Raw genomic sequence first — 14,315 nt, 5'->3', positions numbered from 1 at the left:
GTTTCCCAAGTTTAAACCAAAAAGTATATTAGAACAATCGCACCTTTCCTTCGGGTTTTTGGATCAATTGTCCATTTATTAGTTACTAATTTATTATATTTTTGTATATTACTTAAACATTTAAATTAAGTGCTTAAATTATGTTTATTAAGATTAATTACATCTACAGACCTATAAAGTAAATACAACTTATTAACAAAATATAGCTCTTGCCTTTTAGACAGAAATATTATACCGACTGCGTTTTACTTGAATGGCAGATATAACATTTTCATAAAAACGTTTTAGCAAATCTACACATTAAGCACTTCTGTGGCAGTCTGCTATTTCTGACCTTTTTAAGCTGCTAATGTTAAATGTTAAGCGTCTCGTATAGTTTTTACTGTTTGCCAGTTTTTACACCTATCGTGAGTGGGTTTTCATATCATACATCAGATTTTTGATTTAAAGCGGAATAACCTACAGGAATTTCTTTTAATTCGGATTTTAAACATAAAAATTCACCACCTATACACATAATGGTGGCGGTAATACAATTAAGCAACCACCAGGATATGTTCGAGGGAAAGGCATTGTTGTACCACCAGCAAATTAGTAAATGGAAAATATGAAAAGTGCAACTGTAAAGAAATTGTTGAATTAGTAGGATAAATGATAAATATAAGTAAGAAAACTTACCTAAAATCTAAACACAATTTAGCTCTTCTCACTATACACCACAAAGCCAAAGAGGCCAAAAAGGAGTTGGTAACAAAAGCACAAATTAACAGTCTACCGCCCAAATCGGAAACATGTATTTCCTTTAAACAAAGTTTAATTTTGTAAAATATAGCTACAAGTTCCTTTTACTTACATGATACTCAAATATATTGTCCAAACGATAATTATCTCCTGCCACTAGATTAGCCAGACCCACTAGTAGTCCCAGTGTGAAATAAACACAAAATTGTACTGAGATTATTTGTGAAATTAAAAGTATGGGATCCCATTGTGTATTACGAAATGAACCAGATTTCATTGTGTTAATTTTTGTAATTGTTTACATGTATTTATCGCAATTATTTGGCGAAGAAATTGTAAACTTTTTTTGTTTTGTTCCAAAACAGATGACGAATATTTATTTAATTTTTTTGTAGTTTTCTCTTGACAGCACCAGAGCCTAGCGCTGACAAATTGTAACGACGACGGCGTCTGATACTAAAAATGTTGGCGGCTTAAAAGCCGGCTAGTCAGTTTTTTTGAGAGGAGGATGTTTATATACAAAAAACAAGTTAGAGTGCTATATTCGGCTGTGCCGAATCTTAGATACCCTCCACCAGCTACTTTTATATTATTACTTTTCTAATTGATCAAATATTTGTAGAAATAAGTTTTCTCATGTCTTTAATGGAAAATATCCCAAAAGTTAAATTTATTAAAATTCCAAGATTTATTGAACATTATAAATTTAGTAATTTACATGTATGTATGTATGTATGTATGTATGTATGTATGTATGTATGTATGTATGTATGTATGTATGTATGTATGTATGTATGTATGTATGTATGTATGTATGTATGTATGTATGTATATGTGTGAAAGATTTGAAGATTTTCAAATAACAAATACATATATAATTATGTTCTACACAAAATTTTGTTCAACACAAATTGATAATGCTCTTTAAATACGGTTAAAGCGCTTTTAGGGGCAGGACCTAATATATGAGAAATAGAAGTATACTAAACTAATATTTTTGCCAAATTAAGTATCAATAGCTTAATTTGGTAATAAGCAGGGAAACCAAAATATGCAAATGCATGTTTTTTGTGGTGCGTCGTATGGACTCATGGATAAGATATTTACACGTTTCAGACCAATTTGAGAATTTTGGCATCGATTTGTTAGAGCATATTTTTGCATATTTTACCCATAAGAGCATAATTTTGCATGATTTGACTTTTTAGCATATTTAAGGCATATTTTCGAGTTTTTAGAGCATATTTTACTCTTTTAGTGCATATTTTGATGTTTTCGCTTTTTTTTCGTTTTTATACATTTTTAATTTTCTTTTCAAAACATTATTTAAAAAAAATAAAATTCTATTTTTTTATTTTTTTTTAATTTTTTAGCCTATTTTACAATTTTGAAAAAAAAAATCGTTATGTTATAGTTTTTTATTCAATAAAGCATTATATTTTAAATCGGACATAAAACCGATTACTTTTGATTTCATGAGACCAGTCCATTTTTATAGTTTAAAAAAAACTAATTATTGGAATTTATGACAACACCGATTAAAATGTCAGTTTAAAAGCTATGAATACAATTGGAAGAAATGTGTCAAACTTTGTCGTTTGAAATATGTTTTTTGGGGACCAAATGGTTTCATGTTATTTATTGGTTATCTGAACGTAAAACGGAATTCTATTATACTAGTTCTTCAAACTATGAGATAAAACATTTATAAAAAAATGTTGTAGGATATAGAATATCACATTAAACATTTATTATTTCATTACAATTTCAGTCTTTTTGAGCTTTTCAATGTTAAAAAATAATAAAAAATTTTATTTTTAAAGCATATATTTTAAATTTTAAGAGCATATTTTGAGTTTTTTACGGCATATTTAAAGCGCTTAAAACACTTTTTTTAGAGCATGTTTTCGGTTTCCCTGGTAATAAGTAATATGCGTTTGAGATTTTCGTAAAAGGACTTTGTATGGGAGCTATGTCCAATTATGTATATAAAGACAAAATTTCAGAATTTTGTATCTATATCATTACTTGGTAATAAATATTGTGAATCTAAGTGATTTTCTGGACCTAGTATGAGAGCTTTGACCAAATATGGACCGATCGTAAAACAATTTTATAATGAATTTATGTATACAAGCGCAATATTTTTGATAAATGTATGAATATCAATATTTGGTTATGAGTTATGTGCGTTTTTTCTGATTTTCGGATGGGAATTTTGTATGTGTGTTTTTCTAAGAGGGACCTTGTGTGGGAGCTATGATCAATTATGGACCGATCAGAAAAACATTTCATAATATTATTTCTCTGTATATGAGCAACACTTGTGCCAAACTTTATATGGATATTTTAATTTAGTAATGAGTTATGTGCGTTTTAGTTATTTTCGGGAGAAGACCTTGTATGGGAGCTATGACCAGTTATAGACCGATGGAAAAAAAATTCTTAGTAATATTTTTTGTATATGATCAATACTTGTACCAAATTTTATATGAATATCTTAATTAAGTAATGAGTTGTACGTGTTTAAGTGTTTTTCGGAAGGGGAACTAATATGGGAGCTATGACGAATTATGGACCGATCAGAAAAAGATTTCGTGGTAGTATTCCTTTATGTGAGAACAATGCTTGCAACAAATTTTATATGGATATCTTAATTTACTAATGAATTATGTGCGTTTAGGTGATTTTCGGGAGGGGACCTTATATGGGAGCTATAACCAAATATGGACCGATCCAAAAAATCTTTCATTGTAATATTTCTGTATATAAAAGCAATTCTAGTACCAAATTTTATATGGATACCTTAATTAAGTAATGAGTTATGTGCGTTTTAGTTATTTTCGGGAGGGGATATTGTATGGGAGCTATGACCAATTATGGACCGATCCAAAAAAAGCTTTCATTGTAATATTTCTGTATATAAGATAAATATTTGTACCAAACTTTATATCGATATCTTAATTTAGTAATGAGTTATGCGGGTTTAACTGATTTTCGGGAGGGGACCTTGTATGGGAGCTATGACCAATTATGGACCGATCCAAAAAAGCTTTCATTGTAATATTTCTGTATATAAGAACAATACTTGTACCAAATTTTATATCGATATATTGATTTACTAATGAGTTATGCGGGTTTAACTGATTTTCGGGAGGGGACCTTGTATGGGAGCTATGACCAATTATGGACTGATCCAAAAAAGCTTTCATTGTAATATTTCTGTTTATAAGAGCAATACTGGTATCAAATTTTATATCGATATCTTAATTTGGTAATGAGTTATGCGCGATTAAGTGATTTTCGGGAGGGGACCTTGTATGGGAGCTATGACCAAATATGGACCGATCTAAGAAATCTTTCATTGTAATATTTCTGTATATAAAAGCAATACTAGTACCAAATTTTATATCGATATCTTGATTTACTAATGAGTTATGCGTGTTTAACTGATTTTCGGGAGGGGACCTTGTATGGGAGCTATGACCAATTATGGACCGAATCAAAAAAGCTTTCATTGTAATATTTCTGTATATAAGAGTAATACTTGTACCAAATTTTATATCGATATCTTAATTTAGTAATGAGTTATGCGCGTTTAAGTGATTTTCGGGAGGGGCCCTTGTATGGGAGCTATGACCAATTATGGACCCATTCAAAAAATTTTTCCTTTGTATAAATTCTATTGTCACAAAACTTTAATTTCTAAAATTTTGTGAAGATGTCGACATTACGACGGATGTTATTAACAAAAAACCAAATTTCCGGGAATTTGTACTTTTGTATGGGAGGTATATGAAATTGTGGGCCGATTCTAGCGATTTTACGCAGAGATTAAGCTCTTGTATGGAAACGAATGTATGACGATTTTTATGGAATTATCTTGCATAATTTTTGAGAAAATTGCATCAGAATGTGTAAAAAATGCCTATTTTTTTCGAGGTTGTTTCAAATTTTGATTCATAACTTTTCCCGATGTGAACCGATTTTGCCCATTTTCAATACCAAACAACTTAGGAAAACTAAGAACATTTTGGGTGAATTTGGTTAACTTCTATTGCTTCGTTTTATCGTGAGCGTGTTTTACACAGAAAGACGGACAGACGGACATAGCTAGATCGACTCAGAATTTGATAAGGACCCAGAATATATATACTTTGTTGGGTCTTAGATGAATATTTCTTGGTGTTACACACGGAATGACAAAGTTATATATACCCTCTATCACCACTGATGGTGGTGGAGGGTATAATAAGAAAAAGAAGATCTAGGCATCTGTGGATATGCCTGTCGTGCGTTATTTGACCTTAGTGCCTTAGGTAGGAATCGAACCGACCACCGACAAGTTTACAGTAATTTTTAAAATTACAATGATTGTAAGTAAAAACAGAATCGAAGAGATTAAAAGTGGGATTTTGGTTTCTCCGAACGTAATGTGAGTGCTTCAAATACCGCCTTTCTAATTATAACGAAAACAATTTTTCTTTTTCAAATTCTTTGTGTTTGAACGTCATTGACTTTTATTTATTTATCTATTCTAAATGTTCCAGTAAATGTTGCTTTAATGTAGGCATATTTTTGGCAACAAATTCACATTGATTGCACTTTAAATCCATATTACTTAAACTTTTTAAAGTCTCGCTATCTAAACGTCTAACTTTTCCCGATTCCTGTAACTGCTGGCAGAGATCTTAAAGAAAAATAATAAAATGAACAATACTTTTATAATTTTTGTTATACATATATACATATGTAATAAAAACATACCTTCATAATTTAAAAATAATGCTGTATTAAAACTATTCCAATGCTTTTTCGTTTTTAAGCAGTCGGAAACAAAATCCTTGGAAATAACATGTAAATGTAAACGCTGCATACTGGGTTGATTGTGAAAACCAATTTTAAAATTTTCCAATTTCTGTTGTTTAACTTCTATAACATTTAAAGCTAATAAATATAATTCTTCTAGTAGAGCTAAATGGATTTTAGTTAACTGTAAACAAATTATTATGTATTTTGTTTTTAAATTAATTAATGGTAATATTACTAACATTAAATATCGAGGGTATGTCTTCATGTGGCAAAACTAAATAATGATGTTGGGCCTTTGGATATTTGTCACTTATAACTACAGCCAAATTTGAGGATATAATGTGTGTGCTGGGATCTTTAAGAGTCTTTATTAGACCAGTGGCCCAAGAGTTGTTAGCCATAACAAATAGTTTTTATTTTAATTTTATTTTTACAATTATTATTAATAATTTTGTTTTTCTTTAATATACAAGCTGTTCAGCTGCTTTGTTTGTTTACATTTTGCCTAAGGGCTATCAGTTCGCAGTGAATTATAAGAGAAAATATTAGGTGGAATCAAAAATATTTTTGAAAAATAATAAAAGGCACTTCACACGGTTACACTTTACGTACGTATAGTCTAATGAAAATGTTAAATGAAATTCCATATGTGTAACCAAAAAGAGAATAAAAGTCGTATGATTCATATTTTTGCGTTTAAACGATTCGTAAAAAAACAATAACAAAGTAAAATGGAAACAGATGTATCACTTTTTTCTATGTGTTTATATAAAAATACAATTGTTTTTTGAATCATTTCAAAAAATAAAGAGAGCCTGTCAAATTTCATTACATATTGCGTTTAGACGATCCCTCCCGTACTCTTCTACACAAAATTTTGACAGATTATATTACTTGTGTGATAGTATAAAGCCGTCTTAACATGTAATGCTAAATTGTTAAAAACTCCCCCAATTAGGGTTCTATGAATCGACTTTCGAATAATCGAACAATCGACTTTTTGTCGAAAAAAGTCGAAGTCGACTATTTTGTTCCAAAAAAGTCGATAACTCGACTATCGTCTATGAAAAAAGTCGAAAAGTCGACTTTGTAAATAAAAGTCGAAAAGTCGGAAAAAGTCGAAAAAAATCGGAAAAAGTCGAAAATAGTCGAAAAGTCGGAAAAAGTCGAAAATAGAAAGAAGTCGAAAAAAGTCGAATATAGTCGAAAGTCGGAAAAAGTCGAAAATAGTCGAAAAGTCGGAAAATAGTCGAAAAGTCGGAAAATAGTCGAAAAAAGTCTAAAAAAATCGGAAAAAGTCGAAAATAGTCGAAAAGTCGGAAAAAGTCGAAAATAGAAAGACGTCGAAAAAAGTCGAATATAGTCGAAAGTCGGAAAATGTCGAAAAAGGTAGAAAAGTCGGAAATAGTCGAAAAGTCGGAAAAACTCAAAAAGTCGGAAAAAGCCGAAAAAAGTCGAAAAGTCGAAAAGTCGGAAAAAGTCGGAAAGTCGGAAAAAATCGAAAAGTCGACTATTTATAAAATATTAAAAGTCGAAAAATCGACTTTTAATTAAATGAAAAAAGTCGACTTTTCATAAAATGCAAAAGATCGAAAAGTCGACTTTTCGTTTCAACTAAAGAACCCTACCCCCAACCTATTTTTCAGTTGGAGCCGATAATATGAAATTTGAATAAAATTTAAAAAAAAATTATAAAATTTTTTGTAAATTAAAATTTTTCAAAATTCTCCATAAAAAGAAAATTTACTAGAATCTACAAAATACCTGTTCCGTAACAAAAAATTAACAAATTGTTTTTGTATTTCAATAAAAATTTCAAATATTTTTGTGAAAATTCGTAACAATTTTTTGTTATTGAACAAACATAAATATAGAACAATTTTTCTAAATACATACAATTTTAAATGCTAGCCCAACTGAAATAATTAAAAAAACATTATTGACATCTTCCTTTTAAGAGAAACTTTATTATGTAGTATATTTAATGACATCTAAATATAATACAACTGATTAAAAACTTAAAAGTTTCCAGATAATATGTATATTATTAGTAATGTTTGAATATTTTTAAGTTATAAGTGAATTTCACTTTTATTTATTGTTACATTATTTTCTCCTAAAAGCTGTAGGGATTTTGTTTTTTTCTTGTGTTTATTTTATTTTAAGACAACAACAACAATAATACATTTCATTAAATATTAATTGAACTAAAAAATACATTTTGTTTTTTTTTATTCTCAAAAGAAATTTGGGGTCTTTCTTTTAACTTAAAACGATATTTGATAATTTTTCAAATGGAATTTTTGTTTATTCACAGAAACACTTTTTTGTTTTGAAAAAAAGAGGAGAGTTTAGTGAAATTTAAAGCCTTTAATAAAACGACTTTATAAGCAGTAACATTTATACACATTTTAAAGACAAAAAAAATAGATGAATTTTGAGTTTTTCTTATTTTTTTTAATACAACCAAAACAAAAAAGTGGTTTAAAATAACAGCTGATGTTAATTAATAATTTTATGTGTTTTTGTAATTTGATTTACTTCTTGTGATGATAGTTTTTGTGCATTTCGGGAGTGATATTGTAAACGTATTGCAAGATTTCTTGAATAACTGGCTCCTTACGGGAGGCAATGGCACGGTTCATATCATCCAATTTAATACGAGTATCAGCTTCAATTTTAGCAGCTACACCTTCGCGGGAACCCATGTGCTGGATAAAAATAGAAAAAAATAATTAAATAAAAATTTGGTAATAGTTTGTGGCAATTAATAGAGCTAACACCATGTTTTATAGAATAACATGCTCTAGTCTACAACAGTTTTAGAGAAAAACGTTTTCTACTCTACAGCAGTTTTAAGCTAGAGTATGGTTAGGTTAGGTTAGGTTTGCACAGGTAGCCAATGTCGGCTTTACTTGGGTCCATATTGATCCCTTTGTAAAAAAAAATACCTGTAAGGAGAAGAAAAGAGAAGAGAGGGAGAGATTGAGGAGAGTGAAAGAACAGAAAACTAGTTGCAAAGAGAAGGGGAAGGAGAGGATGAGAAGTGAGAAAGCCAGGGCAGTTGCCATGGGTGGGTAGTGTGAGTTATAGGATTCACACCCAATTTGACAAATTAATGAACTCAAGCAGACGTTCTAATTTAATATTTGACAGCTCGGTTAGATCTCCAAAGTAGTTCGATCCAAGCGTCTGAAAACGAGCCTCCGCCAAGGCAGGGCAATCACAGAGAAGATGGGTAATGGTCTCTTCTTCGTCCTCATTTTGACAACTCCTACAGTAATCGTTGAACGGGAGACCAATGCGCCTGGCATGGTTCCCAAACTTACAGTGGCCAGTGATAATCGATATCAGCCTACTTAACTGCGGTCTTTGGAGACCAAGAAGATATTTAGATCTTTGAGGATCCAATTGTGGCCACAGCATTCTGCATGTTGTGCACGTATGTTCACGCGACCATAAGTCGCGAGCGATGCAGAGGCATTTTTCACTGATCTGCCTCTTAACTGCAAGTAGTGGTATACCGCAGAACTGATCTATTTCTATGCTGCTGAGCATAGTGCCAGCTCTTGCCAAAGTGTCAGCAATACCATTGCCATACGAAATCCCATGTCCCTTTACCCAAATTAGGGTGATGTTCGAATGTCTCGCCATCTCATTGAGAGACGTCCGGCATTCATGGACAATTTTGGATGTGGAGAACACACCAGTTAGGGATTTAATAGCAGCTTGACTATCAGTATAAATTCTGATATCCCTGTTAGATATCCGATAGTACCTTAGCCAATTTACCGCCCTTCTTATCGCCGATATTTCAGCCTGAAGGATACTACAATCATCATTAAGTCGGAAGGAGATTTTCGTTCCAAATTCCTCAATGAAAATGCCACCACCCACTCCTTCCGTCGTCTTGGAACCGTCTGTATACACCCGAAACAATTAATTGGCGGAAGGAGAGATTCCTCAGACTCCGAAGAGATAAGATATTGGAACCTTCTCACTAGAGAAGGAACTGGAATACAATAATCAACAGTATACTGATTATCCGATATAAGATCCATGATCCTAGCATGGCCTATGGAGCATTGATTCCACTTGCCAGTTACACTCAGTCTGGCCGCAGTTGACATAGCCAACTTCCTTGCAAGGAGGTCGACCGGGAGCCAGTTGAGCATAGTGAACAGCGCCTTCGAAGGAGTTGTTCTGAGAGCGCCTGTAATAAGAAGCGCAGTTGATCTCATTACTTTTTCCAGTTGTTGTCTGAGTGAAGCCTTTTCAAGCGCCTGCCACCAGACAACAACCCCATATAACATAATAGGCTTAATAACTGCCTCAAAGAGCCAGTGAACATTCATTGGATTTATGCCCCAGCATGTTCCAATGGCCTTCCTACAAACATATAGTGCCGTGATGGCTTTAGATGCCCTAGAGAGTACATTTGTACCCCAAGATAGTTTCTTATCTAGGATAACGCCCAGATATTTAGCGCTGTCCGAGAGTTTTAATACTTCGCCATTAAGACATGGAAGAGAAAATGAAGGAATCTTGTATTTGCTAGAGAATAGCACAAGTTCCGTTTTACTAGGATTAACACTAAGACCGCATTCAACACTCCACGAGCTAATGATCTTTAGTGCTTGTTCTAGCCTTTGGGATATGGTTTCAAGGTGATCGCCTGATACCGCAACCGCGACATCATCAGCATAGGCGACTGTTTTATAGCCAAGAGAGTCTAGTTTTACCAGAATATCATTTATGGCCATGTTCCATAAGAGTGGTGAAAGTACTCCCCCTTGTGGAGTACCTCTTAAAGCTTTTCTAGTGATTACTGTATCTCCTAAGGAGGATTCAATGATCCTATTTGAGAGAAGATACTCAACAAATCCCACAACGGACCTACCAAACCCCGCTCGAGATAGAGATTGGCAGATAGATACAGGATTGACGTTATTAAAAGCGCCTTCTATATCAAGAAAGGCGACCAGTGAATAGTTTCCATACCCCATGGATTTTTCAATGTGACCAACAAGAGTATGAAGAGCCGTCTCAACAGATTTTCCCTTCGTATATGCATGTTGAGAGTTAGATAGAAAGGATTTATCTATCGAGGTCCTAATATGGATATCGATTATTCTTTCCAATGTTTTCAGCATAAATGATGCCAGACATATTGGTCTATAATCTTTTGCCTTAGTATGTGAAGTTTTACCCCCCTTGGGAATAAAAATCACATTACACTTGGTCCATTGTGTAGGAATGTATGACCAAACGAGACAGGCTGTGTATAAATTCCGCAGCCAAGGAACTACAAGATCTATATTGTGTTGAAGATCTGCAGGAATAATACCATCTGGGCCGGGCGCTTTGTAGGGATCAAAGCTTTTAATTGCCCAACGGATAATGTCATCTTCAATAGGCACGTGGGTTACAGTCCGCATTGAAGTTGGAGAGAAATTAGTCGTATCACTTATTGGAGTACAACCAGGAAAGTGAGTATTAAGGAGAAGCTCTAAAGTCTCCTGACTACCTGAAGTCCAGTTCCCATCTATTTTCTGTATGTAACTAGGAACAGAAGGGGACTTTGACAAGATTTTACGGAGACGACTGGTTTCGGAAGAGCTTTCAATATTACTACAGAAAGCCCTCCATGAGTTCCGTTTCGCATTCCGAACCAAATTTTTAAACTTATTAACGTTAGCCTTATAAAGGGACCAGTTACCTGATCTCTTAGCCTCGTTAAAAGACCGGCGGCATGTCCTTCTTATGCTCGCTATATCAGGACTCCACCACGGTGGTTTGTCCCTTCCCAGGCCACTGGATAGTTTGCAAGATCTCTTCGTGGCGACGCTCAGAGAACTAGCAATCCAATTTGCAGCCAAATCAATATCCCCTATACTGTCGACCTTCAGAGCAGGGGGAAGAAGCTAGAGTATAGTTTTTTAGAAAACTTACTCTAATCTAAAAAAGGTTTAACTTGTTTTGTCTTTAAGCCAAGTTTTATAGAAAAACTTACTCTAAACTGAAAAGCTAGATCTAGTAAGTTTAAATTCATCAAAATAAACTTACTAGATCTAGCTTTTCAGTTTAGAGTAAGTTTTTCTATAAAACTTGGCTTAAAGACAAAACAAGTTAAACCTTTTTTAGATTAGAGTAAGTTTTCTAAAAAAACAATCCAATTTGCAGCCAAATCAATATCCCCTATACTGTCGACCTTCAGAGCAGGGGGAAGAAGCTAGAGTATTGTTTTTTAGAAAACTTACTCTAATCTAAAAAAGGTTTAACTTGTTTTGTCTTTAAGCCAAGTTTTATAGAAAAACTTACTCTAAACTGAAAAGCTAGATCTAGTAAGTTTAAATTCATCAAAATATCTTAGCCAAAAGTAAAAAATTGCAAAAAAGTCCTTACGAATTGGCAACTCTTCACAATTCTCTACACATTTATTTACGATTTGACAGCAGATTATTACTCCTTAACACCCCCTCCTTGACAACTTAAACTTTTTCTTATCTTGACAAATTCTTCTTCTATTTCTTTACTTTATAACCATTTTCTTTTTTCTTTATACACACTCACCTTGGCTTCAAATTCCTTGAATTGGCGTTCTCTTTCTTGACGATATTTCTCAATTTCCTCGGTAGCTTCATCCTTGGCTTGCTTCAATCTTCTTGCCTTGCCTAAAAACCAAAAACAACAATTATTTATTTTCTCCACAACTTCATTTATCTTGTTATTTTTTTTGTTCACATCACACATCACAAGCTTATCATGTGACCTCTCTTCTTTTACATTATTTAAGTTTTTTTAACTTTTTCCTTCTCTTTCTTTATCTACGCTTTAATACCAATTATGTATGTTTTTTATTTGCTTTTTTAACTCTTTTTTTTATATTCCTTACGTTTTCTTGCTTCTGCAACTTTTTCGGCAGCCTTCTTTTCAGCGGCCAACAATTGTTGGATACCTTGGGTTTGGCTAGTCATTTTTTTTAAAGTAAATTTAAATAATTTTTACACTTGTAAAATTAAAAATTGCAATTGCACTGTTCACAAGACAAGTAGACAAATACAAGTGACGACTTTCCTCTACTTTAGTGGACTGTGAAAAATGTCATATGACACATAAAAATATTGATTAGAAGGTGTGGATGTCGAGACTCGTTTACCACAATTGGTTGCCAATTGGATTTTAAGTGCAAAGTTACCAGATGTATTGTGTTGAAAGTATAAATATTAAAATTAAATTGATTCTGAATAATTTGGACAGAAGATTGTTTTTTGCTCCAAATGAATCCAATTTTATAAATTCAAAATTTGTAAAAAGGCTAAGGACGTGTAAATTTATTAACCTCTTATTTTCTAATTTAAAAAAAGTGGAACAAAACTTTAATACTTATCGTTGTTCATAACTTTTGTATCCTTTATAGGCTTCTGTCAAAAAAGTTGAAATTAGGGTTGTATAAATCGACTTTCGAATAATCGAACAATCGACCTTTTGTCCAAAAAAGTCGATAACTCGACTATCGTCTGTGAAAAATGTCGAAAAGTTGACGTTGGAAATAAAAGTCGAAAAATCGGAAAAGTCAAAAAAGGTCGGAAAAAGTCGAAACAAGTCTAAAAGTCGCAAAAAGGCGAAAATAGTCGAAAAAAACCAAAAATAATCGAAAAGTCGAAAATAGTGGAAAAGTTGAAAAAGCAGGAAATTCGTAAAAAGTCGAAGAGTAAAAATAAGTAGGGTTCTATAAATCGACTTTCGAATAATCGAACAATCGACTTTTTGTAGAAAAAAGTCGAAGTCGACTATATCGTTCCAAAAAAGTCGATAACTCGATTATCGTCTGTGAAAAAAGTCGACTTTGTAAATAAAAGTCAAAAATCGGAAATAGTCGAAATAGGTCGAAAAAAGTCGAAAGAAGTCGAAAAGTCGCAAAAAGGTGAAAATAGTCGGAAAAAGTCGAAAATAGTCGAAAAAAGTTTTGAATAATCGAACAATCGACTTTTTGTAGAAAAAAAAATTTAAATTCGAAGTCGATTATTTTGTTCCAAAAAAGTCAATAACTCGACTATCGTCTACGAAAAAAGTCGAAAAGTTGTTACTGTAAATAAAAGTCGAAAATTCGTAAAAAGTCGAAAATAGTAAAAGTCGAAAAGTAGAGAAAAGTCGCAAATAGTCGCAAATTGGAAATAAGTTGTTTTCTTACTAGATTTATTTATAGAATATGTATTTATATCGACATAGACTGGGGTTGAACTCAGTACTTCCCGTCAAAAATTTCTTTTTTTTGGATGAAATATGAAAAAAAATCATAAAACCTTCAAAAAAAAGATATTTTGATCCTTTTATCCAGCTTGCCAAATATTGACCCCAGGACAAAAATTTTAAGAAAAAAGTCAAAAACTGTCAAGTAGTTCGAAAAAAGTAAAAAAATAGTCGAAAATAGTTGAAAAATCGGAAAAGTCTAAAAAGCGGAAAAAGTCGAATAGTCGGAAAAAGTCGAAAATATTCGGAAAAAGTTGATAAAAGTCGAAAAAAGTCAGAAAAAGTCAAAAAGTCGGAAAAAGCGGCAAAAGTCGACTTGTTGTTTTCTTTATGTGCATTATGTATTTTTGTTGTTTTTGTAGAATTGACTTCACCTTGTAACTACACCCTGGTAAAAACTAACTGAACCTTTACTAACCGGCTTTAGCCGACGCTGACATTTTAGTATCAGCCGCCGTCGCCGTTAATATTTGTCGGCGCAGAGATCTAGCGGCAAATATATACTTTTT

General features: G+C 32.5%; 3 protein-coding genes across 3 annotated transcripts; all 3 read right to left on the bottom strand.

Moving 5' to 3' along the window:
* Window positions 1-49: 49 nt before the first annotated feature.
* LOC111683103 (protein SYS1 homolog) lies at window positions 50-1,145 on the bottom strand. The gene is made up of 3 exons (XM_023445136.2): window positions 854-1,145; window positions 679-800; window positions 50-620 (listed from the first exon to the last, which is right to left on the bottom strand). Exons 1-3 carry the CDS (start codon window positions 1,016-1,018, stop codon window positions 425-427), a joined length of 483 nt encoding a protein of 160 aa, XP_023300904.1. The 5' UTR covers window positions 1,019-1,145; the 3' UTR covers window positions 50-424.
* Window positions 1,146-5,234: 4,089 nt separating this feature from the next.
* Window positions 5,235-6,081, bottom strand: LOC111683105 (aprataxin-like protein). The gene is made up of 3 exons (XM_023445139.2): window positions 5,793-6,081; window positions 5,509-5,734; window positions 5,235-5,431 (listed from the first exon to the last, which is right to left on the bottom strand). The coding sequence occupies exons 1-3, from the start codon at window positions 5,952-5,954 to the stop codon at window positions 5,274-5,276; spliced, it is 546 nt and encodes a 181-aa protein (XP_023300907.2). The 5' UTR covers window positions 5,955-6,081; the 3' UTR covers window positions 5,235-5,273.
* A 1,419-nt stretch (window positions 6,082-7,500) lies between these two features.
* LOC111683089 (V-type proton ATPase subunit G) lies at window positions 7,501-12,652 on the bottom strand. Its single transcript, XM_023445124.2, has 3 exons — window positions 12,449-12,652; window positions 12,127-12,227; window positions 7,501-8,264 (listed from the first exon to the last, which is right to left on the bottom strand). Exons 1-3 carry the CDS (start codon window positions 12,528-12,530, stop codon window positions 8,091-8,093), a joined length of 357 nt encoding a protein of 118 aa, XP_023300892.1. The 5' UTR covers window positions 12,531-12,652; the 3' UTR covers window positions 7,501-8,090.
* Window positions 12,653-14,315: the final 1,663 nt, after the last annotated feature.

The sequence above is a fragment of the Lucilia cuprina genome, chromosome 4 (genome assembly GCF_022045245.1).
Source record: "Lucilia cuprina isolate Lc7/37 chromosome 4, ASM2204524v1, whole genome shotgun sequence".
In the NCBI taxonomy this organism is placed as follows: Eukaryota; Metazoa; Arthropoda; class Insecta; order Diptera; family Calliphoridae; genus Lucilia; species Lucilia cuprina.
The sequence above is the reverse complement of the archived record's forward strand: the minus strand, read 5'-3'. Positions and strand labels throughout refer to the sequence as shown.